Source organism: Oryctolagus cuniculus, chromosome 19 (assembly GCF_051225735.1).
Source record: "Oryctolagus cuniculus isolate XC-2025 breed Fujian yellow rabbit chromosome 19, ASM5122573v1, whole genome shotgun sequence".
Lineage (NCBI taxonomy): Eukaryota > Metazoa > Chordata > Mammalia > Lagomorpha > Leporidae > Oryctolagus > Oryctolagus cuniculus.
In genome coordinates this window covers 10041064-10066024 of record NC_142885.1, presented here as the reverse complement: position 1 = coordinate 10066024, position 24961 = coordinate 10041064, and the positions used below count along the sequence as shown (strand labels likewise).

General features: G+C 57.0%; 1 protein-coding gene across 3 annotated transcripts in view; it reads right to left on the bottom strand.

The window, feature by feature from the left end:
- LOC100350231 (uncharacterized) overlaps positions 1-24961 on the bottom strand; it is a 37247-nt gene that overhangs the window by 5672 nt on the left and 6614 nt on the right. For all 3 annotated transcript variants that reach the window (XM_070064443.2, XM_089321041.1, XM_051830538.3), the window contains 4 exons: positions 2447-20455; positions 1679-1780; positions 1133-1260; positions 807-871 (listed from right to left, as the gene is read on the bottom strand). In XM_070064443.2, the coding sequence (XP_069920544.2) occupies positions 807-871; positions 1133-1260; positions 1679-1780; positions 2447-20455 (18304 nt within the window). Of the gene's footprint in view, positions 1-806; positions 872-1132; positions 1261-1678; positions 1781-2446; positions 20456-24961 lie in introns of those variants that run through there.

Genomic DNA, 24961 nt, shown 5'->3' with positions numbered 1-24961 from the left:
TCTCAGGGCCGGCGCTGTGGCGGAGCGGGTTAAGCCACCGCCTGCAACATCAGCATCCCATATGAGCACCAGTTTGAGTCCCGGCTGCTCTGCTTCCAATCCAGCTCCCTGCTAAGGTGCACCCTGGGAGGCAGCAGGGGATGGCCCAAGACACCTGCATGGGAGACAGGCTGTTGTGGGCATTTGGGGAGTGAATCAGCAGATGGGAGATGTCTGTCTGTCTGTCTGTCTGCCTTTCAAATAAGTCAATTCTTGTAAAGCTCTGGAGACGTGAGGTGGTGAGAAAGGCAGGACCACATGAACACCCTTAATGCTGCCTCACCGTTCGGGGAAAATTGATTGAAGTGGTCAATTCTATGTGCTGGGCATCTGACTACCAAAAAAACCAAATTTAGTTAAAAAAAAAAAAAGAGGCTCTTAGATTATATCTCAAAAATCAAATCTGGGATCTTTGGAAACATAGGATTCCAGCCCAGACATTCCTAAGGACGGGCCCACGGATGCTGCCGAGAGATCTGGAGGTGAGAACGGTCGCCCAGCATGGTTGTTGCAAAACAGAAAGTGACCGCAGGGCTCGGGAGCCCTGGAGCCTGCAGCATCCCAGGCCAGGTGGAGGCAGAAACAGCAAACGACACGTGGACGCACGAAGCAACAGGAGTGAGCGAGGAGCGAATGGGGAATGAATGATGTAGCAGTGAGCGAAAAAGATAAATGAGGCGGCACATGGCGAGCGAGTGGATGGACAGACGCCAGGGAAATGGCCTCGGGGTGCCGGTGCCCTCACCACCCAGCCACCGGGCACTCACAGCAGGTTCCGGATGATCACTTCCCGATAGGCAGTAAGGTCATCGCCCCCGTAAACTTGATCCATCTGTAAGGGAGGAGGCAGGTGAGCCCATGCAGGGTGTACAGGGCAGAGGCTGCCGTTCCCCGTCAGGGATAGCACCAGGCTCCCATGCGTCCATGGCTAAGCCCATGGGGACAAGGAAGGGACGGCCAGGGAGCTCCCTGTGCAGGGGCGTGGCTGGCGTGGGGCCCAGGGGTGGAAGGATGCCCTCTCAGGCCTGGGGGAGCCTGAGGGTCAGGACAGACCCCCGCTCCCCGCCTCTTGTCTGGATCTTCCCACTCGTACCCTCTGCTTGAACTCTTGGGTGAAATCCTTGTACGTCTGGGAGGAGACGTTATTCAGGTCTGGAGTGAAGTTTCTGTGAATTACTTTCACGATCACAGTCACAGTAGCGTTGATGACGTTGGGGACATCTGTAGGAAGGGGCCACACGAGGCATGAGACACCATCCCCCCAGTCACATCTCCGGGATGGCTAAGTTCGCGTCCTGTTGGTCACGTGGACGGGAGAGCCACGGGTATGAGAAGGGATGGAAACTCGGGGGGCACATGTGGGTGGCCGAGGCCTCTGCCCCCTGCCTTTTGATGTTAGAAGCTGGCGGCCAGGACTGAGGCCCAGGGAGAAGGAAGTGGAGGGCACCCAAAAGGGTTGGGAAAGGACCTCCCTTCCCCCCAGCTGAGAGGGGCAGGTGAGCTGGTGCAGAGGCCAGCTGGTGGAAGCAGAAGATGCCCGCAGGTAGGGAGGCAGTGGGAGCAGCTGATCCTTCCAGTGCTGGCTTGCTGAGTTGTCAGGGGTCTGAAAAGGGCCGGGGGTCTCAGAAGAAGTAGTTACCTAAGGGGAAGGAGTAGGTGAGGGACTGGCACTCTTCACCGAAGAAGCCCGGGGCACAGATGCATTCCTGGCCGTCCCACATTTCCCAGCTCTGGCATTGTGCTGCAGAGGGACAAAAGGCACACCGGTTAACACAGGCAGCCCAGGGGACAGATAGCGGTGCTGTGCCAGCTGGCACGACTCACTGCACTGACAGGTGTCATGTGGGCACCCAGCCTAGCAGCTACTAGAGGCTGGCTGGGACAGCAGCTTCCCACGTGGGAGTGCTTGGGTTCAAGTTCCTGCTCTGATCCCAATCATCTCCCTGCTAATACACACCCTGGGAGAGGCAGCAAGTGATGGGTCAAGCCAATGAGTTGCTGCCACACACATGAGACACCTGGATTGAGTTCCCAGATCCCACTACTGTAGGCATCTGGCGGGGAGAGATCCAGCAGACGGGTGTTTCTCTCTCTCTCTCTCTCTCTCCCATTTGAAAGAGGAGACAGGACCCCAGAAATCATGCAGAAACTGAGAGCCCTCAACTGCCACCCCCTCATGCCCAGGAGTCACTGGGGGAAGGAAGAGGAAGGAAAATGACAGGGAGGAAGAAAATAACCAAACAATAGGATGAGCCAAGAACACACGAGTGCCACACATCAAGTCAGGACATCAGTCAATGCGGGCACGAGTCAGAGTGGGAAGATGGGAGCCCAGATTTGGTAAAGAGGAGGGTGAGAGGGAAGAAGGAAGGGACAGGAGAGTGGATAAGTGAACTGGGGTGCATACCTGGGGTGCTCCACCTGGAGACGGTCATTGTCACAGAAGTGTAGGTGCTGGGGGATGAGGGACCAAGAGTGGAAGAGGTGTTGGGAGAGAGGGATGGAAAATGGGTGGAGACAGGGGAGGTGGAGGAAGGAGGGGGAAAGCTAGCGGAAGTTCTAGTGGACCAAGACGCAGGGGAGGAGGCTGCAGAGGCGGGGTTGCTGGACAGCACAGTGCTGAGTGCAGACGCAGGCGCTGTGCTGAACACCAAGGTTTGGAAGGTGTCCGTTGGGGCTGTCACGGGTGCTGACGAGGGGCTGTGGCCAAGGGTGGTGGATCCTTTAGGGATGAGAGTGGACTGGGAGGTGGGAGACACCATGGTGCCAGGTATGGAACCAGGGCTCGGGGTGAAGGAGGTGGGTGTGAGAACAGAGACAGTAGTAGGAGAGCTGTGGGAAGACACCGTGCCGTGAGTTGGACCACTACTGCTGGGAAAAGCTGTGGACACCTCTGTGAGGGCAGCAGTGTGGAAGGTGTCACTGGGCAATGGCGTGGGTATGGACACAGGGCTACTGTGGGGACTTGTGAATGACTCAGCTGGCTGCGTGGTGGGGGAGCTTGCAGGCGACATTGTCGTGTGTACTGAAGCTGTGCTACTTGGGAAGGGAGATGAAGCCTCAGGGAAGACTGTGGATGGAGAGGCTGCTGGTGAAAAGGTTGACCAGGACGACGCCGGGCTGCTGAGGAGGGTGGAGGATGCATCAGTGGACACTGTAGGATGGGAGCTGTAAGGAAGGAGTGTGCTGTGTACAAAACTGGGACTGCCCAAGGAGCTGGTAGATCCCACAGTTAGGACAGTGCTCTCAGAACTGACGGACGACATTGTGGTGAGTGCTGATTCCGGACTCGTTGGGGAGGCTGTGGAGTGGGTGTTGATTGACGTGAGTGTAGGCAGTGCTGAAGCTGAAGTGTTCTCGATGGTTGTGGATGTTTCACCAGGCACCATGGTTTGGGAAGTGGTGAAGGACCCTGTCGTGTGAGCTGTAGCAGAGCTGCTCTGGGAGGAGGAGGAAGCCTCGGTGAGGACCGTGGTTGGCGAGCTCTCCGAGGGCTGTGATGTTGGTGCTGACGATGGGCTGCTGGGGAAAGTGGTGGATTCTACAGTGAGAGTGGTGGATTGGGGGCTTGCAGGTGGCTCTGTGCTGAAGGCTGAACTTTGGCTGCTGGGGAAGGTTGTCGAATGATCCATGGGTGGTGTGGCTGTTGTTCTGGTTGTTGTTTGTGTTGGGCCTGCTGAAGCTGACGTTGTTGGGACAGTTGTAGACTCTGAAGTGACAACCGATGGTGGGGAGCTGGCACTCGACAATGGCATGCTGACTGATCCTGGAGTGCTTTGGATGGTAGTGGATGTTTCACCAGGCACCATGGTTTGGGAAGTGCTGAAGGACCCGGTCGTGTGCACTGTAGCAGAGCTGCTCTGGGCGGCTGAGGAAGCCGCGGTGAGGACGGTGCTCATTGAGCTCCCAGAGGGCTGTGATGTTGGTGCTGAGGACGGGCTGCTGGGGTAGGTGGTGGATTCCCCAGTGAGAGTGGTGGACTGGTGGGTGGCAGGTGATTCTGAGCCGAAGGTGGAGCTTGCGGTGCTGGGTCCAGCTGTAGAATGTTCCGTGGGTGCTGTGACTGTTGAGCTGATGGAGGTGAGTGTTGGGGGTGCGGAAGCTGAAGTGCTTTGGGAGGTTGTAGACTGCGACGTGACGACCGTGGATGGGGAGCTGTCACTTGACCCTGGAGTGGTTACTGATGCTGACGTGCTTTGGATGGTTGTAGATGTTACACCCGGCATGGTTGTTTGGGAGGTGTCAGTGGACCCAGTCGTGGGTGCTGTAGCAGGGCTGCTCTGGAAGGGTGAGGAAGCCTCGGTTTGGACCGTGCTCGGTGAGCTCTCCGAGGGCTGTGGTGTCGGTGTTGACGATGGCTTGCTGGGAGAGGTGGTGGATTCCACAGTGAGAGTGGTGGGTGGGGTGGTGGCAGATGGCTGTGAGCCGGTGGTGGAGAGTGGGCTGCTGGGTCCGGCTGTAGAGGAATCAGTGAGTCCTGTGACTGTTGAGCTGATGGAGGTGAGTGTTGGAGGTGCTGAAGCTGAAGTGCTTTGGGAGGTTGTGAACTCCGACGTGACGACCGCGGATGGGGAGCTGTCACTTGACAGTGGTGTCGTTACTGATCCTACTGTGCTTTGGAAGGTTGTGGATGTTTCACCAGGCACCATGGTTTGGGAAGTGGTGAAGGACCCTGTCGTGTGAGCTGTAGCAGAGCTGCTCTGAGAGGAGGAGGAAGCCTCGGTGGGGACCGTGGTTGGCGAGCTCTCCGAGGGCTGTGATGTTGGTGCTGACGATGGGCTGCTGGGGAAAGTGGTGGATTCTACAGTGAGAGTGGTGGACTGGGGGCTTGCAGGTGGCTCTGTGCTGAAGGCTGAACTTTGGCTGCTGGGGAAGGTTGTCGAATGATCCATGGGTGGTGTGGCTGTTGTTCTGGTTGTTGTTTGTGTTGGGCCTGCTGAAGCTGACGTTGTTGGGACAGTTGTAGACTCTGAAGTGACAACCGATGGTGGGGAGCTGGCACTCGACAATGGCATGCTGACTGATCCTGGAGTGCTTTGGATGGTAGTGGATGTTTCACCAGGCACCATGGTTTGGGAAGTGCTGAAGGACCCGGTCGTGTGCACTGTAGCAGAGCTGCTCTGGGCGGCTGAGGAAGCCGCGGTGAGGACGGTGCTCATTGAGCTCCCAGAGGGCTGTGATGTTGGTGCTGAGGACGGGCTGCTGGGGTAGGTGGTGGATTCCCCAGTGAGAGTGGTGGACTGGTGGGTGGCAGGTGATTCTGAGCCGAAGGTGGAGCTTGCGGTGCTGGGTCCAGCTGTAGAATGTTCCGTGGGTGCTGTGACTGTTGAGCTGATGGAGGTGAGTGTTGGGGGTGCGGAAGCTGAAGTGCTTTGGGAGGTTGTAGACTGCGACGTGACGACCGTGGATGGGGAGCTGTCACTTGACCCTGGAGTGGTTACTGATGCTGACGTGCTTTGGATGGTTGTAGATGTTACACCCGGCATGGTTGGTTGGGAGGTGTCAGTGGACCCAGTTGTGGGTGCTGTAGCAGAGCTGCTCTGGAAGGGTGAGGAAGCCTCGGTGAGGACCGTGCTCGGTGAGCTCTCTGAGGGCTGTGGTGTCGGTGTTGACGATGGCTTGCTGGGAGAGGTGGTGGATTCCACAGTGAGAGTGGTGGGCGGGGTGGTGGCAGATGGCTGTGAGCCGGTGGTGGAGAGTGGGCTGCTGGGTCCGGCTGTAGAGGAATCAGTGAGTCCTGTGACTGTTGAGCTGATGGAGGTGAGTGTTGGAGGTGCTGAAGCTGAAGTGCTTTGGGAGGTTGTGAACTCCGACGTGACGACCGTGGATGGGGAGCTGTCACTTGACAGTGGTGTCGTTACTGATCCTACTGTGCTTTGGAAGGTTGTGGATGTTTCACCAGACACCATGGTTTGGGAAGTGGTGAAGGACCCTGTCGGGTGAGCTGTAGCAGAGCTGCTCTGGGAGGAGGAGGAAGCCTCAGTGGGGACCGTGGTTGGCGAGCTCTCCGAGGGCTGTGATGTTGGTGCTGACGATGGGCTGCTGGGGAAAGTGGTGGATTCTACAGTGAGAGTGGTGGACTGGGGGCTTGCAGGTGGCTCTGTGCTGAAGGCTGAACTTTGGCTGCTGGGGAAGGTTGTCGAATGATCCATGGGTGGTGTGGCTGTTGTTCTGGTTGTTGTTGGTGTTGGGCCTGCTGAAGCTGACGTTGTTGGGACAGTTGTAGACTCTGAAGTGACAACCGATGGTGGGGAGCTGGCACTCGACAATGGCATGCTGACTGATCCTGGAGTGCTTTGGATGGTAGTGGATGTTTCACCAGGCACCATGGTTTGGGAAGTGCTGAAGGACCCGGTCGTGTGCACTGTAGCAGAGCTGCTCTGGGCGGCTGAGGAAGCCGCGGTGAGGACGGTGCTCATTGAGCTCCCAGAGGGCTGTGATGTTGGTGCTGAGGACGGGCTGCTGGGGTAGGTGGTGGATTCCCCAGTGAGAGTGGTGGACTGGTGGGTGGCAGGTGATTCTGAGCCGAAGGTGGAGCTTGCGGTGCTGGGTCCAGCTGTAGAATGTTCCGTGGGTGCTGTGACTGTTGAGCTGATGGAGGTGAGTGTTGGGGGTGCGGAAGCTGAAGTGCTTTGGGAGGTTGTAGACTGCGACGTGACGACCGTGGATGGGGAGCTGTCACTTGACCCTGGAGTGGTTACTGATGCTGACGTGCTTTGGATGGTTGTAGATGTTACACCCGGCATGGTTGTTTGGGAGGTGTCAGTGGACCCAGTCGTGGGTGCTGTAGCAGGGCTGCTCTGGAAGGGTGAGGAAGCCTCGGTGAGGACCGTGCTCGGTGAGCTCTCCGAGGGCTGTGGTGTCGGTGTTGACGATGGCTTGCTGGGAGAGGTGGTGGATTCCACAGTGAGAGTGGTGGGCGGGGTGGTGGCAGATGGCTGTGAGCCGGTGGTGGAGAGTGGGCTGCTGGGTCCGGCTGTAGAGGAATCAGTGAGTCCTGTGACTGTTGAGCTGATGGAGGTGAGTGTTGGAGGTGCTGAAGCTGAAGTGCTTTGGGAGGTTGTGAACTCCGACGTGACGACCGCGGATGGGGAGCTGTCACTTGACAGTGGTGTCGTTACTGATCCTACTGTGCTTTGGAAGGTTGTGGATGTTTCACCAGGCACCATGGTTTGGGAAGTGGTGAAGGACCCTGTCGTGTGAGCTGTAGCAGAGCTGCTCTGGGAGGAGGAGGAAGCCTCGGTGGGGACCGTGGTTGGCGAGCTCTCCGAGGGCTGTGATGTTGGTGCTGACGATGGGCTGCTGGGGAAAGTGGTGGATTCTACAGTGAGAGTGGTGGACTGGGGGCTTGCAGGTGGCTCTGTGCTGAAGGCTGAACTTTGGCTGCTGGGGAAGGTTGTCGAATGATCCATGGGTGGTGTGGCTGTTGTTCTGGTTGTTGTTTGTGTTGGGCCTGCTGAAGCTGACGTTGTTGGGACAGTTGTAGACTCTGAAGTGACAACCGATGGTGGGGAGCTGGCACTCGACAATGGCATGCTGACTGATCCTGGAGTGCTTTGGATGGTAGTGGATGTTTCACCAGGCACCATGGTTTGGGAAGTGCTGAAGGACCCGGTCGTGTGCACTGTAGCAGAGCTGCTCTGGGCGGCTGAGGAAGCCGCGGTGAGGACGGTGCTCATTGAGCTCCCAGAGGGCTGTGATGTTGGTGCTGAGGACGGGCTGCTGGGGTAGGTGGTGGATTCCCCAGTGAGAGTGGTGGACTGGTGGGTGGCAGGTGATTCTGAGCCGAAGGTGGAGCTTGCGGTGCTGGGTCCAGCTGTAGAATGTTCCGTGGGTGCTGTGACTGTTGAGCTGATGGAGGTGAGTGTTGGGGGTGCGGAAGCTGAAGTGCTTTGGGAGGTTGTAGACTGCGACGTGACGACCGTGGATGGGGAGCTGTCACTTGACCCTGGAGTGGTTACTGATGCTGACGTGCTTTGGATGGTTGTAGATGTTACACCCGGCATGGTTGGTTGGGAGGTGTCAGTGGACCCAGTCGTGGGTGCTGTAGCAGGGCTGCTCTGGAAGGGTGAGGAAGCCTCGGTGAGGACCGTGCTCGGTGAGCTCTCCGAGGGCTGTGGTGTCGGTGTTGACGATGGCTTGCTGGGAGAGGTGGTGGATTCCACAGTGAGAGTGGTGGGCGGGGTGGTGGCAGATGGCTGTGAGCCGGTGGTGGAGAGTGGGCTGCTGGGTCCGGCTGTAGAGGAATCAGTGAGTCCTGTGACTGTTGAGCTGATGGAGGTGAGTGTTGGAGGTGCTGAAGCTGAAGTGCTTTGGGAGGTTGTGAACTCCGACGTGACGACCGCGGATGGGGAGCTGTCACTTGACAGTGGTGTCGTTACTGATCCTACTGTGCTTTGGAAGGTTGTGGATGTTTCACCAGGCACCATGGTTTGGGAAGTGGTGAAGGACCCTGTCGTGTGAGCTGTAGCAGAGCTGCTCTGAGAGGAGGAGGAAGCCTCGGTGGGGACCGTGGTTGGCGAGCTCTCCGAGGGCTGTGATGTTGGTGCTGACGATGGGCTGCTGGGGAAAGTGGTGGATTCTACAGTGAGAGTGGTGGACTTGGGGCTTGCAGGTGGCTCTGTGCTGAAGGCTGAACTTTGGCTGCTGGGGAAGGTTGTCGAATGATCCATGGGTGGTGTGGCTGTTGTTCTGGTTGTTGTTTGTGTTGGGCCTGCTGAAGCTGACGTTGTTGGGACAGTTGTAGACTCTGAAGTGACAACCGATGGTGGGGAGCTGGCACTCGACAATGGCATGCTGACTGATCCTGGAGTGCTTTGGATGGTAGTGGATGTTTCACCAGGCACCATGGTTTGGGAAGTGCTGAAGGACCCGGTCGTGTGCACTGTAGCAGAGCTGCTCTGGGCGGCTGAGGAAGCCGCGGTGAGGACGGTGCTCATTGAGCTCCCAGAGGGCTGTGATGTTGGTGCTGAGGACGGGCTGCTGGGGTAGGTGGTGGATTCCCCAGTGAGAGTGGTGGACTGGTGGGTGGCAGGTGATTCTGAGCCGAAGGTGGAGCTTGCGGTGCTGGGTCCAGCTGTAGAATGTTCCGTGGGTGCTGTGACTGTTGAGCTGATGGAGGTGAGTGTTGGGGGTGCGGAAGCTGAAGTGCTTTGGGAGGTTGTAGACTGCGACGTGACGACCGTGGATGGGGAGCTGTCACTTGACCCTGGAGTGGTTACTGATGCTGACGTGCTTTGGATGGTTGTAGATGTTACACCCGGCATGGTTGTTTGGGAGGTGTCAGTGGACCCAGTCGTGGGTGCTGTAGCAGGGCTGCTCTGGAAGGGTGAGGAAGCCTCGGTGAGGACCGTGCTCGGTGAGCTCTCCGAGGGCTGTGGTGTCGGTGTTGACGATGGCTTGCTGGGAGAGGTGGTGGATTCCACAGTGAGAGTGGTGGGCGGGGTGGTGGCAGATGGCTGTGAGCCGGTGGTGGAGAGTGGGCTGCTGGGTCCGGCTGTAGAGGAATCAGTGAGTCCTGTGACTGTTGAGCTGATGGAGGTGAGTGTTGGAGGTGCTGAAGCTGAAGTGCTTTGGGAGGTTGTGAACTCCGACGTGACGACCGCGGATGGGGAGCTGTCACTTGACAGTGGTGTCGTTACTGATCCTACTGTGCTTTGGAAGGTTGTGGATGTTTCACCAGGCACCATGGTTTGGGAAGTGGTGAAGGACCCTGTCGTGTGAGCTGTAGCAGAGCTGCTCTGGGAGGAGGAGGAAGCCTCGGTGGGGACCGTGGTTGGCGAGCTCTCCGAGGGCTGTGATGTTGGTGCTGACGATGGGCTGCTGGGGAAAGTGGTGGATTCTACAGTGAGAGTGGTGGACTGGGGGCTTGCAGGTGGCTCTGTGCTGAAGGCTGAACTTTGGCTGCTGGGGAAGGTTGTCGAATGATCCATGGGTGGTGTGGCTGTTGTTCTGGTTGTTGTTTGTGTTGGGCCTGCTGAAGCTGACGTTGTTGGGACAGTTGTAGACTCTGAAGTGACAACCGATGGTGGGGAGCTGGCACTCGACAATGGCATGCTGACTGATCCTGGAGTGCTTTGGATGGTAGTGGATGTTTCACCAGGCACCATGGTTTGGGAAGTGCTGAAGGACCCGGTCGTGTGCACTGTAGCAGAGCTGCTCTGGGCGGCTGAGGAAGCCGCGGTGAGGACGGTGCTCATTGAGCTCCCAGAGGGCTGTGATGTTGGTGCTGAGGACGGGCTGCTGGGGTAGGTGGTGGATTCCCCAGTGAGAGTGGTGGACTGGTGGGTGGCAGGTGATTCTGAGCCGAAGGTGGAGCTTGCGGTGCTGCGTCCAGCTGTAGAATGTTCCGTGGGTGCTGTGACTGTTGAGCTGATGGAGGTGAGTTTTGGGGGTGCGGAAGCTGAAGTGCTTTGGGAGGTTGTAGACTGCGACGTGACGACCGTGGATGGGGAGCTGTCACTTGACCCTGGAGTGGTTACTGATGCTGACGTGCTTTGGATGGTTGTAGATGTTACACCCGGCATGGTTGGTTGGGAGGTGTCAGTGGACCCAGTCGTGGGTGCTGTAGCAGGGCTGCTCTGGAAGGGTGAGGAAGCCTCGGTGAGGACCGTGCTCGGTGAGCTCTCCGAGGGCTGTGGTGTCGGTGTTGACGATGGCTTGCTGGGAGAGGTGGTGGATTCCACAGTGAGAGTGGTGGGCGGGGTGGTGGCAGATGGCTGTGAGCCGGTGGTGGAGAGTGGGCTGCTGGGTCCAGCTGTAGAGGAATCAGTGAGTCCTGTGACTGTTGAGCTGATGGAGGTGAGTGTTGGAGGTGCTGAAGCTGAAGTGCTTTGGGAGGTTGTGAACTCCGACGTGACGACCGTGGATAGGGAGCTGTCACTTGACAGTGGTGTCGTTACTGATCCTACTGTGCTTTGGAAGGTTGTGGATGTTTCACCAGGCACCATGGTTTGGGAAGTGGTGAAGGACCCTGTCGTGTGAGCTGTAGCAGAGCTGCTCTGGGAGGAGGAGGAAGCCTCGGTGAGGACCGTGGTTGGCGAGCTCTCCGAGGGCTGTGATGTTGGTGCTGACGATGGGCTGCTGGGGAAAGTGGTGGATTCTACAGTGAGAGTGGTGGACTGGGGGCTTGCAGGTGGCTCTGTGCTGAAGGCTGAACTTTGGCTGCTGGGGAAGGTTGTCGAATGATCCATGGGTGGTGTGGCTGTTGTTCTGGTTGTTGTTTGTGTTGGGCCTGCTGAAGCTGACGTTGTTGGGACAGTTGTAGACTCTGAAGTGACAACCGATGGTGGGGAGCTGGCACTCGACAATGGCATGCTGACTGATCCTGGAGTGCTTTGGATGGTAGTGGATGTTTCACCAGGCACCATGGTTTGGGAAGTGCTAAAGGACCCGGTCGTGTGCACTGTAGCAGAGCTGCTCTGGGCGGCTGAGGAAGCCGCGGTGAGGACGGTGCTCATTGAGCTCCCAGAGGGCTGTGATGTTGGTGCTGAGGACGGGCTGCTGGGGTAGGTGGTGGATCCCCCAGTGAGAGTGGTGGACTGGTGGGTGGCAGGTGATTCCGAGCCAAAGGTGGAGCTTGCGGTGCTGGGTCCAGCTGTAGAATGTTCCGTGGGTGCTGTGACTGTTGAGCTGATGGAGGTGAGTGTTGGGGGTGCGGAAGCTGAAGTGCTTTGGAAGGTTGTAGACTGCTCTGTGTCGACAGTAGTTTTGGAGCTGTCAGTTGACAATGGCATGGTTGCTGAGCTAGTGCTGCTTGAGAAGGCTGTAGATGTTTGGTCAGGCACCGTGGTTTGGGACCTGTCTGTCAACCCTGTTGTGTGTGTTGAAGCTGTGCTACTTAATAATGGTGAGGAAGCCCCAATGAGGACTGTGGTTTGAGAGGTTTCTGGTGACAGCGTTGACGGGGATTCTGCTGGTCTGCTCTGGAAGGCTGTGGATCCTTCGGTGAACACTGTGGGATAGGAGCTGCCACTCTGGACTGTGCTGTGCACTGTGCTGCGGCTACTCAGTAAGGCTGTAGACCCCATTGTGAGGACGGTGCTGTCAGATGCCACTGATGTCAGTGTTGTTGGTACTGATTCTGGGCTGCTTGGGCAGGTTGTGTACACCTGACTAAAGCTTGTGCTTTGGGTGTTCTCAGTTGTCCCTGTTGTTTGCACTGATGCTGGGCTACCTGGAACCATGGTAGATATTTCACTAGAAACTGTGGTGTGGGAGCTAGCAATGGGCGATGAGGTGTATGCCGAGGCAAGACTGCTATGGAAGGTGGTAGATCTATCAAGGACTGTGGTGTGTGAGGTGTAAGAGGATGCAGTTATGTGTGTTGAAGCAGGACTGTGGGAGGAACCTGTGGGCCCCTCAGTGAGGATGGTGGTTTGGGTGCTGTCTGTTGTTGCTGTTTTAGATGCTGTTCCTGGGCTGGTGGGAGGGGTTGTAGGTCCTTCAGTGAGGGCTGTGTTTTGGGAGCTCATGGATGATGGTGTAGAAACAGGTACAGTTAAACTACTAAGGAAGATTGTAGGTTCTCCTGTGAATACCGTGGATTGGGAGCTGAAACTTGGCAGTGTTGTTGGTGATCCGGAGCTATCTGGGTTGATTGTGGGTGTGGGTGATTCACCGGGCACCATGGTTTGGGAGGTGTCAGGAAACCCTGTTGTGTGCGCTGTAGCAGAGCTGCTCTGGAAAGGTGAGGAAGCCTCGGTGAGGGCTGTGCTTGGTGAACTCTCAGAAGACAGTGCTGTTGGTGTTGAAGATTGTGAGTTAGCAGATGACACTGCACTGAGGGTGGAGTCTGGGCTGCTGGGGATGGCCGTAGAATGCACTGTGGGTGTTGCGACTGTTGAGCTGATTGCTGTGAGTGTTGAAGCTGAAGTGCTATGGAAGGTTGTAGACTCTGTTGTGATACCCATGGTTTGGGAGCTGTCACTCAACAGTGGGGTGGTTGCTGATCCAGGACTACTTGGTAAGGCTGTAGATATTTCACCAGGCACCGTGGTTTGGAAGCTGTCAGTTGGCCATGTCGTGGGTACTGATCCTGAACTGCTTTGGGTGGGTTTAGATGTTTCACCAGGCACAGTGGTATAGGAGCTATCAGGCAACACTGTTGTGTGTGCTGAACCTGTGCTACTTAGGAATGGTGAGGATACCGGGGTGAGTACTGTGTTTAAAGTGGTGTCAGGTGACACTGTTGACCATGCTGACACTGGGCTGCTCTGGAGGGTCGTGGATCTCTCCGTGGACACTGTGGTTTGCGAGGTCTCTGTCAGCAACGTACTGTACTCTGTGCCAGGGCTGCTTGGGAAAGTGGTAGATCCCATGGTGAGGCCGGTGTTCTCAGGGCTGCTGGATGTCAGAGTTGACAGAACTGATCCTGTGCTGCTGTGGATGGTTGGAAGTTCTTCAGTGTGTTCTGTGCTTGGGGATCTGCTCAGTGTTGGGGTTGGGAAGGCACATGTTACAGTGCTTTGGAATGTTGAAGATTCTCCCTTGTTTGCTGTGGTATGGGAGGTGTCACTAGGCCATGGAATGGCTGAAGAACCTGGAGTGCTCTGGAAGGTCATGGACGTGCCTTTGGTGATGGTGGTCTGGTAACTGTCACTGGACAATGTTGTGGTTCGGGATCCTGGACTGCTTAGGAAGGTTGTGGACGCTCCTAAGACAACTGTGCTTGGCGAGCTATCACTGGAATATGTCGGGGCTGTGGATCTCAGGTTGGTTTGGAAGTTAGTAGATTCTGTTACACTGAGTGTAGATGTGGAGTTCACACTTTGCGATGTCGTGAGTGCTGAACCTGGACGGCCTTGGAAGGTTGTAGTCTCTCCTACGAAAGCTGTGCTCTGAGAGCTATAACTGTGTCCTGTTGTAGCTGTAGATCCTGGGTAATTTTCCAAAGTTGTGGAAGCTCTAAAAGCTGTGGTATGTGAGCTCTCACTGGATACTGCCGTAAATGCTGACGCTGGGCTGCTTTGAGATGTAGTAGGAGATTCACCAGGCATGGTTCCTTCGGAGGAGTAAGGCAACCCTGTCGTGTGGGGAGTAACAGAGCTGCTATGGGAGGGTGAGGAAGCCGCGGTGAGGACGGTGCTCATTGAGCTCCCAGAGGGCTGTGATGTTGGTGCTGAGGACGGGCTGCTGGGGTAGGTGGTGGATCCCCCAGTGAGAGTGGTGGACTGGTGGGTGGCAGGTGATTCTGAGCCGAAGGTGGAGCTTGCGGTGCTGGGTCCAGCTGTAGAATGTTCCGTGGGTGCTGTGACTGTTGAGCTGATGGAGGTGAGTGTTGGGGGTGCGGAAGCTGAAGTGCTTTGGGAGGTTGTAGACTCCGACGTGCCGACCGTGGATGGGGAGCTGTCACTTGACCCTGGAGTGGTTACTGATGCTGACGTGCTTTGGATGGTTGTAGATGTTACACCCGGCATGGTTGGTTGGGAGGTGTCAGTGGACCCAGTCGTGGGTGCTGTAGCAGAGCTGCTCTGGAAGGGTGAGGAAGCCTCGGTGAGGACCGTGCTCGGTGAGCTCTCCGAGGGCTGTGGTGTCGGTGTTGACGATGGCTTGCTGGGAGAGGTGGTGGATTCCACAGTGAGAGTGGTGGGCGGGGTGGTGGCAGATGGCTGTGAGCCGGTGGTGGAGAGTGGGCTGCTGGGTCCGGCTGTAGAGGAATCAGTGAGTCCTGTGACTGTTGAGCTGATGGAGGTGAGTGTTGGAGGTGCTGAAGCTGAAGTGCTTTGGGAGGTTGTGAACTCCGACGTGACGACCGTGGATGGGGAGCTGTCACTTGGCGGTGGTGCCGTTACTGATCCTACTGTGCTTTGGAAGGTTGTGGATGTTTCACCAGGCACCATGGTTTGGGAAGTGGTGAAGGACCCTGTCGTGTGAGCTGTAGCAGAGCTGCTCTGAGAGGAGGAGGAAGCCTCGGTGGGGACCGTGGTTGGCGAGCTCTCCGAGGGCTGTGATGTTGGTGCTGACGATGGGCTGCTGGGGAAAGTGGTGGATTCTACAGTGAGAGTGGTGGACTGGGGGCTTGCAGGTGGCTCTGTGCTGAAGGCTGAACTTTGGCTGCTGGGGAAGGTTGTCGAATGATCCATGGGTGGTGTGGCTGTTGTTCTGGTTGTTGTTAGTGTTGGGCCTGCTGAAGCTGACGTTGTTGGGACAGTTGTAGACTCTGAAGTGACAACCGATGGTGGGGAGCTGGCACTCGACAATGGCATGCTGACTGATCCTGGAGTGCTTTGGATGGTTGTAGATGTTTCACCAGGCACCATGGTTTGGGAAGTGCTGAAGGACCCTGTCGTGTGCACTGTAGCAGAGCTGCTCTGGGCGGCTGAGGAAGCCGCGGTGAGGACGGTGCTCATTGAGCTCCCAGAGGGCTGTGATGTTGGTGCTGAGGACGGGCTGCTGGGGTAGGTGGTGGATCCCCCAGTGAGAGTGGTGGACTGGTGGGTGGCAGGTGATTCTGAGCCGAAGGTGGAGCTTGCGGTGCTGGGTCCAGCTGTAGAATGTTCCGTGGGTGCTGTGACTGTTGAGCTGATGGAGGTGAGTGTTGGGGGTGCGGAAGCTGAAGTGCTTTGGGAGGTTGTAGACTCCGACGTGCCGACCGTGGATGGGGAGCTGTCACTTGACCCTGGAGTGGTTACTGATGCTGACGTGCTTTGGATGGTTGTAGATGTTACAGCCGGCATGGTTGTTTGGGAGGTGTCAGTGGACCCAGTCGTGGGTGCTGTAGCAGGGCTGCTCTGGAAGGGTGAGGAAGCCTCGGTGAGGACCGTGCTCGGTGAGCTCTCCGAGGGCTGTGGTGTCGGTGTTGACGATGGCTTGCTGGGAGAGGTGGTGGATTCCACAGAGAGAGTGGTGGGCGGGGTGGTGGCAGATGGCTGTGAGCCGGTGGTGGAGAGTGGGCTGCTGGGTCCGGCTGTAGAGGAATCAGTGAGTCCTGTGACTGTTGAGCTGATGGAGGTGAGTGTTGGAGGTGCTGAAGCTGAAGTGCTTTGGGAGGTTGTGAACTCCGACGTGACGACCGTGGATGGGGAGCTGTCACTTGGCAGTGGTGTCGTTACTGATCCTACTGTGCTTTGGAAGGTTGTGGATGTTTCACCAGGCACCATGGTTTGGGAAGTGGTGAAGGACCCTGTCGTGTGAGCTGTAGCAGAGCTGCTCTGAGAGGAGGAGGAAGCCTCGGTGGGGACCGTGGTTGGCGAGCTCTCCAAGGGCTGTGATGTTGGTGCTGACGATGGGCTGCTGGGGAAAGTGGTGGATTCTACAGTGAGAGTGGTGGATTGGGGGCTTGCAGGTGGCTCTGTGCTGAAGGCTGAACTTTGGCTGCTGGGGAAGGTTGTCGAATGATCCATGGGTGGTGTGGCTGTTGTTCTGGTTATTGTTTGTGTTGGGCCTGCTGAAGCTGACGTTGTTGGGACAGTTGTAGAGTCTGAAGTGACAACCGATGGTGGGGAGCTGGCACTCGACAATGGCATGCTGACTGATCCTGGAGTGCTTTGGATGGTTGTAGATGTTTCACCAGGCACCATGGTTTGGGAAGTGCTGAAGGACCCTGTCGTGTGCACTGTAGCAGAGCTGCTCTGGGCGGCTGAGGAAGCCGCGGTGAGGACGGTGCTCATTGAGCTCCCAGAGGGCTGTGATGTTGGTGCTGAGGACGGGCTGCTGGGGTAGGTGGTGGATCCCCCAGTGAGAGTGGTGGACTGGTGGGTGGCAGGTGATTCCGAGCCGAAGGTGGAGCTTGCGGTGCTGGGTCCAGCTGTAGAATGTTCCGTGGGTGCTGTGACTGTTGAGCTGATGGAGGTGAGTGTTGGGGGTGCTGAAGCTGAAGTGCTTTGGGAGGTTGCGAACTCCGACGTGACGACCGTGGATGGGGAGCTGTCACTTGGCGGTGGTGTCGTTACTGATCCTACTGTGCTTTGGAAGGTTGTGCATGTTTCACCAGGCACCATGGTTTGGGAAGTGGTGAAGGACCCTGTCGTGTGAGCTGTAGCAGAGCTGCTCTGGGAGGAGGAGGAAGCCTCGGTGGGGACCGTGGTTGGTGAGATCTCCGAGGGCTGTGATGTTGGTGCTGACGATGGGCTGCTGGGGAAAGTGGTGGATTCTACAGTGAGAGTGGTGGATTGGGGGCTTGCAGGTGGCTCTGTGCTGAAGGCTGAACTTTGGCTGCTGGGGAAGGTTGTCGAATGATCCATGGGTGGTGTGGCTGTTGTTCTGGTTGTTGTTTGTGTTGGGCCTGCTGAAGCTGACGTTGTTGGGACAGTTGTAGACTCTGAAGTGACAACCGATGGTGGGGAGCTGGCACTCGACAATGGCATGCTGACTGATCCTGGAGTGCTTTGGATGGTAGTGGATGTTTCACCAGGCACCATGGTTTGGGAAGTGCTAAAGGACCCTGTCGTGTGCACTGTAGCAGAGCTGCTCTGGGCGGCTGAGGAAGCCGCGGTGAGGACGGTGCTCATTGAGCTCCCAGAGGGCTGTGATGTTGGTGCTGAGGACGGGCTGCTGGGGTAGGTGGTGGATTCCCCAGTGAGAGTGGTGGACTGGTGGGTGGCAGGTGATTCCGAGCCGAAGGTGGAGCTTGCGGTGCTGGGTCCAGCTGTAGAATGTTCCGTGGGTGCTGTGACTGTTGAGCTGATGGAGGTGAGTGTTGGGGGTGCGGAAGCCGAAGTGCTTTGGGAGGTTGTAGACTGCGACGTGACGACCGTGGATGGGGAGCTGTCACTTGACCCTGGAGTGGTTACTGATGCTGACGTGCTTTGGATGGTTGTAGATGTTACACCCGGCATGGTTGTTTGGGAGGTGTCAGTGGACCCAGTCGTGGGTGCTGTAGCAGGGCTGCTCTGGAAGGGTGAGGAAGCCTCGGTGAGGAACGTGCTCGGTGAGCTCTCCGAGGGCTGTGGTGTCGGTGTTGACGATGGCTTGCTGGGAGAGGTGGTGGATTCCACAGTGAGAGTGGTGGGCGGGGTGGTGGCAGATGGCTGTGAGCCGGTGGTGGAGAGTGGGCTGCTGGGTCCGGCTGTAGAGGAATCAGTGAGTCCTGTGACTGTTGAGCTGATGGAGGTGAGTGTTGGAGGTGCTGAAGCTGAAGTGCTTTGGGAGGTTGTGAACTCCGATGTGACGACCGTGGATGGGGAGCTGTCACTTGACCCTGGAGTGGTTACTGATCCTACTGTGCTTTGGAAGGTTGTGGATGTTTCACCAGGCACCATGGTTTGGGAAGTGGTGAAGGACCCTGTCGTGTGAGCTGTAGCAGAGCTGCTCTGGGAGGAGGAGGAAGCCTCGGTGGGGACCGTGGTTGGCGAGCTCTCCGAGGGCTGTGATGTTGGTGCTGACGATGGGCTGCTGGGGAAAGTGGTGGATTCTACAGTGAGAGTGGTGGATTGGGGGCTTGCAGGTGGCTCTGTGCTGAAGGCTGAACTTTGGCTGCTGGGGAAGGTTGTCGAATGATCCATGGGTGGTGTGGCTGTTGTTCTGGTTGTTGTTTGTGTTGGGCCTGCTGAAGCTGACGTTGTTGGGACAGTTGTAGACTCTGAAGTGACAACCGATGGTGGGGAGCTGGCACTCGACAATGGCATGCTGACTGATCCTGGAGTGCTTTGGATGGTAGTGGATGTTTCACCAGGCACCATGGTTTGGGAAGTGCTGAAGGACCCTGTCGTGTGCACTGTAGCAGAGCTGCTCTGGGCGGCTGAGGAAGCCGCGGTGAGGACGGTGCTCATTGAGCTCCCAGAGGGCTGTGATGTTGGTGCTGAGGACGGGCTGCTGGGGTAGGTGGTGGATTCCCCAGTGAGAGTGGTGGACTGGTGGGTGGCAGGTGATTCTGAGCCGAAGGTGGAGCTTGCGGTGCTGGGTCCAGCTGTAGAATGTTCCGTGGGTGCTGTGACTGTTGAGCTGATGGAGGTGAGTGTTGGGGGTGCGGAAGCCGAAGTGCTTTGGGAGGTTGTAGACTGCGACGTGACGACCATGGATGGGGAGCTGTCACTTGACCCTGGAGTGGTTACTGATGCTGACGTGCTTTGGATGGTTGTAGATGTTACACCCGGCATGGTTGTTTGGGAGGTGTCAGTGGACCCAGTCGTGGGTGCTGTAGCAGGGCTGCTCTGGAAGGGTGAGGAAGCCTCGGTTTGGAACGTGCTCGGTGAGCTCTCCGAGGGCTGTGGTGTCGGTGTTGACGATGGCTTGCTGGGAGAGGTGGTGGATTCCACAGTGAGAGTGGTGGGCGGGGTGGTGGCAGATGGCTGTGAGCCGGTGGTGGAGAGTGGGCTGCTGGGTCCGGCTGTAGAGGAATCAGTGAGTCCTGTGACTGTTGAGCTGATGGAGGTGAGTGTTGGAGGTGCTGAAGCTGAAGTGCTTTGGGAGGTTGCGAACTCCGATGTGACGACTGTGGATGGGGAGCTGTCACTTGACAGTGGTGTGGATTCCGACTCTGTAGAACTTTGGATGGCTGTAGATGTTTCACCAGGCACAGTGATTGGGGAGGTGTCAGGAGACCCTGTCGTGTGCACTGTTGCAGAGCTGCTAGGGAGGGGGGAGGAAGCCTCGGTGAGGACGGTGCTCAGCGAGCTCTCAGAGGGCTGTGATGTTGGTGCTGATCCTGGGCTGCTTCTTCTGGTCAAGGCTCCTTCAGTCGACACTGGGGGTTCAGAGGTCGAAGCGATCACGGTGCTGAGCTCTTGACCGGGGCTGCCTGGGGAGGCGGTAGATGCTGCCATGACGTCTGTGCTGTACAGGCTGACTGCTGTCACTCTTGAGAGATCTGATCCTGTGCTGCTGACGGCCGCCGTGGACCCTTCTGTGGGTGCTGAGCTTGGGGAGCCAGTGGATGTCAGTGTAGTGAGGGCACTGGCTGAAGTGCTCTCGACAGTTGTAGTCTCTCCATTGTCATTTGTGGTTTGGGAGCTCTCAGAGGTCACTGTTGCTGACGTGGACACCTCTGAGCCGGTGGCCTGAGACTCGGACACATTGTCAGTCGTGCTGACAGAGGACTCGCTTGCTCTCTCTGTGGTCACTGAGTCTCTGTGTTCTGTCCTGGTGGTGCTCTCCGGGGTCTGTGTGAGTCCTGACGAGTCCACAGTGGGTGTCTTCGTTAGGTCTGTGGTTGTGTGTCCAGCAGAAGACGCCAGGCCAGGGATCGAGGTGGACAGAGCCTCTCCAGTCCTCCTGGTAGAGGTGGTTTCCGGGGAAGGGGAATCTGATGTGTTTGTGGAGACAGACTGTGGTCCCGTGGACGCTGTCAGGGAAGTGGTCGAAAGTCCGTGTGGGCTTGAAGCAGCAGGACTCGCTGTGGGGGAAGAGGGTGTGTGCGTGGATGACCCGGTGTTGGCTGGAGTAGAGGCGGCCGTCCATTCACTGGAAGTGAGGTCCCCCCTGCTTGGAGTGGACGTAATGCTTCCATCCGTCCCAGTGAAGCTCGTTTCGGATGCCCCTGTGGATTGAGAAAAAGCAGAGGTGGTGCTATGGTTCATGAACTTCTCATTGAGTTAAAGAGCAGTGGGGGCCGGCGCTGCGGCTCACTGGGCTAATCCTCTGCCTTGCGGCACCGGCACACCGGGTTCTAGTCCCGGTCGGGGTGCCGGATTCTGTCCCGGTTGCCCCTCTTCCAGGCCAGCTCTCTGCTGTGGCCCGGGAAGGCAGTGGAGGATGGGCCAAGTGCTTGGGCCCTGCACCCCATAGGAGACCAGGAGAAGCACCTGGCTCCTGCCATTGGATCAGCACAGTGCGCCGGCCGCGGCGGCCATTGGAGGGTGAACCAACGGCAAAGGAAGACCTTTCTCTCTGTCTCTCTCTCTCACTGTCCACTCTGCCTGTCAAAAAAAAAAAAAAGAGAGAGAGAGAGGGAGAGGGAGAGAGAGAGAGAGAATATTCCACCTGCTGGTTTAGTCCCCTAAATGGCCACAACACCCAAGGCACCCACACACTTGGGCCATCTGCTGCTGCTTTCTCAGGCCCACAAACAGGGGGCTGGATTAGAAATGGAACCACCAGGACTCGAACTGGCACTCGGATGGGATGCCAGCATCGCAAGCAAGAGCTCAACCCTGCTGTGCCACAGCACCAGTCTTGTGATGTACAACTTGAGCTGTTAACAGCACGGCTGTGTGGTTGTGCAGAGCTGTGTTGACATACCTCTGCCCGACACTGCCCACACACGCCTCGCCAGGCCTCCAGGGACAAGTGCGACCTAAACTCAAGGGGGAGCCCACGCTCACACCAGTGCCCCGTGCATGTCCCTCTCTTTTCTCACATTCTGTGGTTTGCATCTCACACGCTCGCCTGAAAGCCTGCCACTCACACGTACTCTGGCAAATCTTTCTTCCCAGTCCTGCATGCCCTTGCCCTTGTAACCTGGGCCCTGGTCGAGGAGGAACAGGAGAGCTAAGACAGGCACCTGCTTATCAACCACCATGGTAATTCTCTCCATCCTTCCTCTCGGTACACTCACTCACACAAGGGCCCTCTCCTCCCCTCCACCTGGGATACTGCCCCCTGTACCTGTGGTCCTCACAGCCAGCCCAGGCAGCCTCCTCCTCCTGCTGGGCCCCAAAGTCCACTCACTGGGCTCAGCTTGTGTGTTAGGAATAGTTAGCCTTGGCCCCGGGGCTGGAGGGCTTGTTCTGTCTTCTCCATTGCACCCAGAACACACGGTGCTGGATGTATGGCTCTGTTTTCCCACGTAAGGTGGGAATATAATCCTGGTTTATCGTCATCCTGTCTGCAAAAAGGCTTAATATCTTTTTAGATTTTTTTAAAATATGTAGTTATTGTATTTGCAAGGCAGAGTTACAGAGAGGGAAGGAGGGAGGAAAAGGAAGAGAGAGAGAGAGAGAATATCTTCCATCCACTGGTTTACTCTGCAAGTGGTCACAACAGCCAAGCTGAAGCCAGAAGCCAGGAACTCCAACTGGGTCTCGCATGCGGGTGGCAGGGGCCCAAGCACTTGGACCATCCTCCGCTGCTTTCCCAGGCACATTAACAGGGAGCTGGATTGGAAGCGGAGCAACTGGGACTGGAACCAGCGCCCATATGGGATGCAGGCATTGCAGCTGGTGGCTTTACCTGCAACACCACCACTCCAGCCCTGAGTGTGACATCTCAGATGGAAAGAATTTTTGAGACGGTAGGGTCATCGGCAGTTCCGTGGGGTGGCTGGCAGGGCGCTGGCCCCTGACCCCTCCTTGTCAGTCCCAAACACTTCCTGGAGTTGTAGCTTTCTCACGTCTTTGGAGGCCCAACCTCAGCCCTTAGACACAGAAGCTGGCGGGACAGGGGCACCTCCACCGTCCTGGAGAGCCCCATTTCCATAGATGCCGGAGACAGGCGCAGGGAGAGGCCTGGGACTGACAGCAGGGATGATGGACAGTTTCAAAAACTCTAAAGGGGCAGCACTATCGAGTCGTCAAAGGGACAAAAACACCTACGATTTTTGGAATTTGTGAGGAAAAAAAAAGAGAGACAGAAGAGAACGCTTTTCTGTTTCCCGTGTCAGTGGATGCCTTTGGTTTTGTCCAATCGTCTCAGCTATGGGTCCACTTTTTCAGGAGTGGAGGGGTCCCCAGGGGAGACTGCCCAGGGAGGAGGTGAGTGCGAGGAGCAGGGGAAGGGGCGAACCAGCCAAACCCTGCCCGCCCACGTGGCTGGGCTGGGAACCTGGACAGCAGCGCTGAGGGAGGAATCCCACGGGCTGCCCTCTGCGCAGGTGCCCCGTCCCAGAGCCGGGGGCCCTCGGTGCCCGCCCGGCCCGCCTGTCTCAGCCACCCTGTCCTTTGCCCACCCATGGCTCCGCTCTGCGTTCCTGCCTGCGCTCAACAAGCAATTCCTGTAACCCCAGGGGCCGCGCTGTGCCCTGGGATGGAGCACATATCCGCGCCCACCCCTCCCCGGGGCTGCGAGAGCCCACGGAGGAGCTGGCGGAGGCCCACGCGGGGGGCGCGCAGGGGCAGGGACCAGTGCGTCCACCTTTTCCTGCGGAAGGCTTTGAGGGGGAGGCAGCACTGGAGCTGTTATTCTTTCCCTTCTTAAAAAAAAAAAAAAAAGATTTCCTGGACTTATAAATTTTACTGGACTTTTTGAGTTAGGAAGGTAAAAGGTGTCGGAACAAATCAAACACTGAGGAGCAGATAAAGACATTTTATGGGCATCTCCCCAACCGACTCCCGCGGAACACAGAGCGGTGGCGAGGGCTGGCGCTGACTGGCTGCCCGCCAGGCCCCGGCCCTCGCCTCTCCCAGGAAACGACACCCCGACACCCCGAGAGCCCAGTGGTTACATAACTGCATGCGGGGCGCCCTCCCCCTCCCCCGCGGTAGTCTCTGGGACAGTAGAGACCATTTCTGCCTTGCTCAACCAACCAGAGCCGTGCTCAGTAAAACCTCTTCCATGGAGGGCCAGCAGACGCTGCAGGTGCTGGCGATGCCCACCTCCCACATCACAGCCGCGTTTGAGTCCTGGCTGCTCCACTTCCGGTCCAACTCCCTGTTGATGAGTTTGGGAGGGCAGTGGAGGATGGCCCGGATGCTTAGGCCCCTGCACCCACATGGGAGACCTGGATGGAGTTCCTGGCTCCTCACTTCAGCCTGGTACAGGCCTGGCTGTTACAGCCATTTGTCTCTCTCTGTGTCTCTCTCTTTCTCGCTCTGCCTCTCAAATAAACAGACAAACCTTTAGAAGTATATAGTAAAAACAAAAACAAGACACAGACACTAGAAAGCCCCCTCATCACTTTTTCTCTGTGATCAAAAGAAATCTTTAGGCCCTGCACTGTGGCATAGAAGGTAAAGCCCCAGTCTACAGTGCTAGCATCCCATATGGCTGCCAGTTCAAGTCCCGGCTGCTCCACTTCCAATCCAGCTCTCTGCTATGGCCTGGGAAAGCAGCAGAGGATGGCCCAAGTGTTTAGGCTCCTGCACCCGTGTGGGAGACCAGAAAGAAGCTCCTGGCTTCAGGCTGGCCCAGCTCGGGCCGTTGCAGCCATTTGGGGAGTGAACCAGCGGTTGGAAGATCTCTCTCTCTCTCTGTGTCTCTGTCTCTGTCTCTGTAACTCTGCTTCTCAAATAAATAAAACAAATCTTTAAGAAAGAAATCTTCGCAGCAAACCTCCGAGGCAGGCCTTGCCTTTTCTATTTCCACGTGAACCAAGGTCATTCAGCTTGTAACAGAATTCAAATACATTTTAAAACTGGCTTTTACGAGTACTTTTAGCACAAACAAGGAGAGGGTTCATAGAGGAGAGAAGTAAAAGGGAAGGTGCTGAGCTAAAGATACAGCGTGTGCAGAGGCCCGGACAGGAATAGGAGCCCCACTGTGTGGGGCCAGCGCTGTGGCGTAGTGAGCTGAGCCGCCGCCTGTGGTGCTGGCATCCCCTGTGGGCACCAGTTCAAGTCCCAGCCGCTCCACTTCCAATCCAGCTCCCTGCTACAGCCCTGGAAAGCAGTAGAAGATGGCCCAAGTGCTTGGGCCCCTGCACCATGTGGGAGACCTGGAAGAAGCTCCTGGCTGCTGGCTTCGGATCAGCACAGCTCTGGCCGTTGCGGCCAATTGGAGAGTGAACAGTGGATGGAAGACATTTCTCCCTGTCTCTCCCTCAGTCTATCTATAACTCTACCTCAAATAAATAAATAAAATATTTTTTAAAATGCCCCCACTATGGTAAACCATGAGAGAGACACGCAGGGTCAGAGGCCAGCTGGGGAGGCAGAGGTGAACCTGGCCTGGAGGCGGGTTTGCACCTGACTGAGCAGCAGTGAAGTTGCCAGCCCCAGGCCATGATCACGGCCATGCCCTAGAGCCGTGCCCTGGCCACCTGACAAGGCCATGGCGATGCCAGCGGGCACCAACGTGAGCTGTAACACTCTCTGGAATGTGGCGGGCTGCAGGAAACCTTTGCAAGCCATGCCTTCCAGCTGTCTTCAAAAAGGCCATGAGAAAACAATGT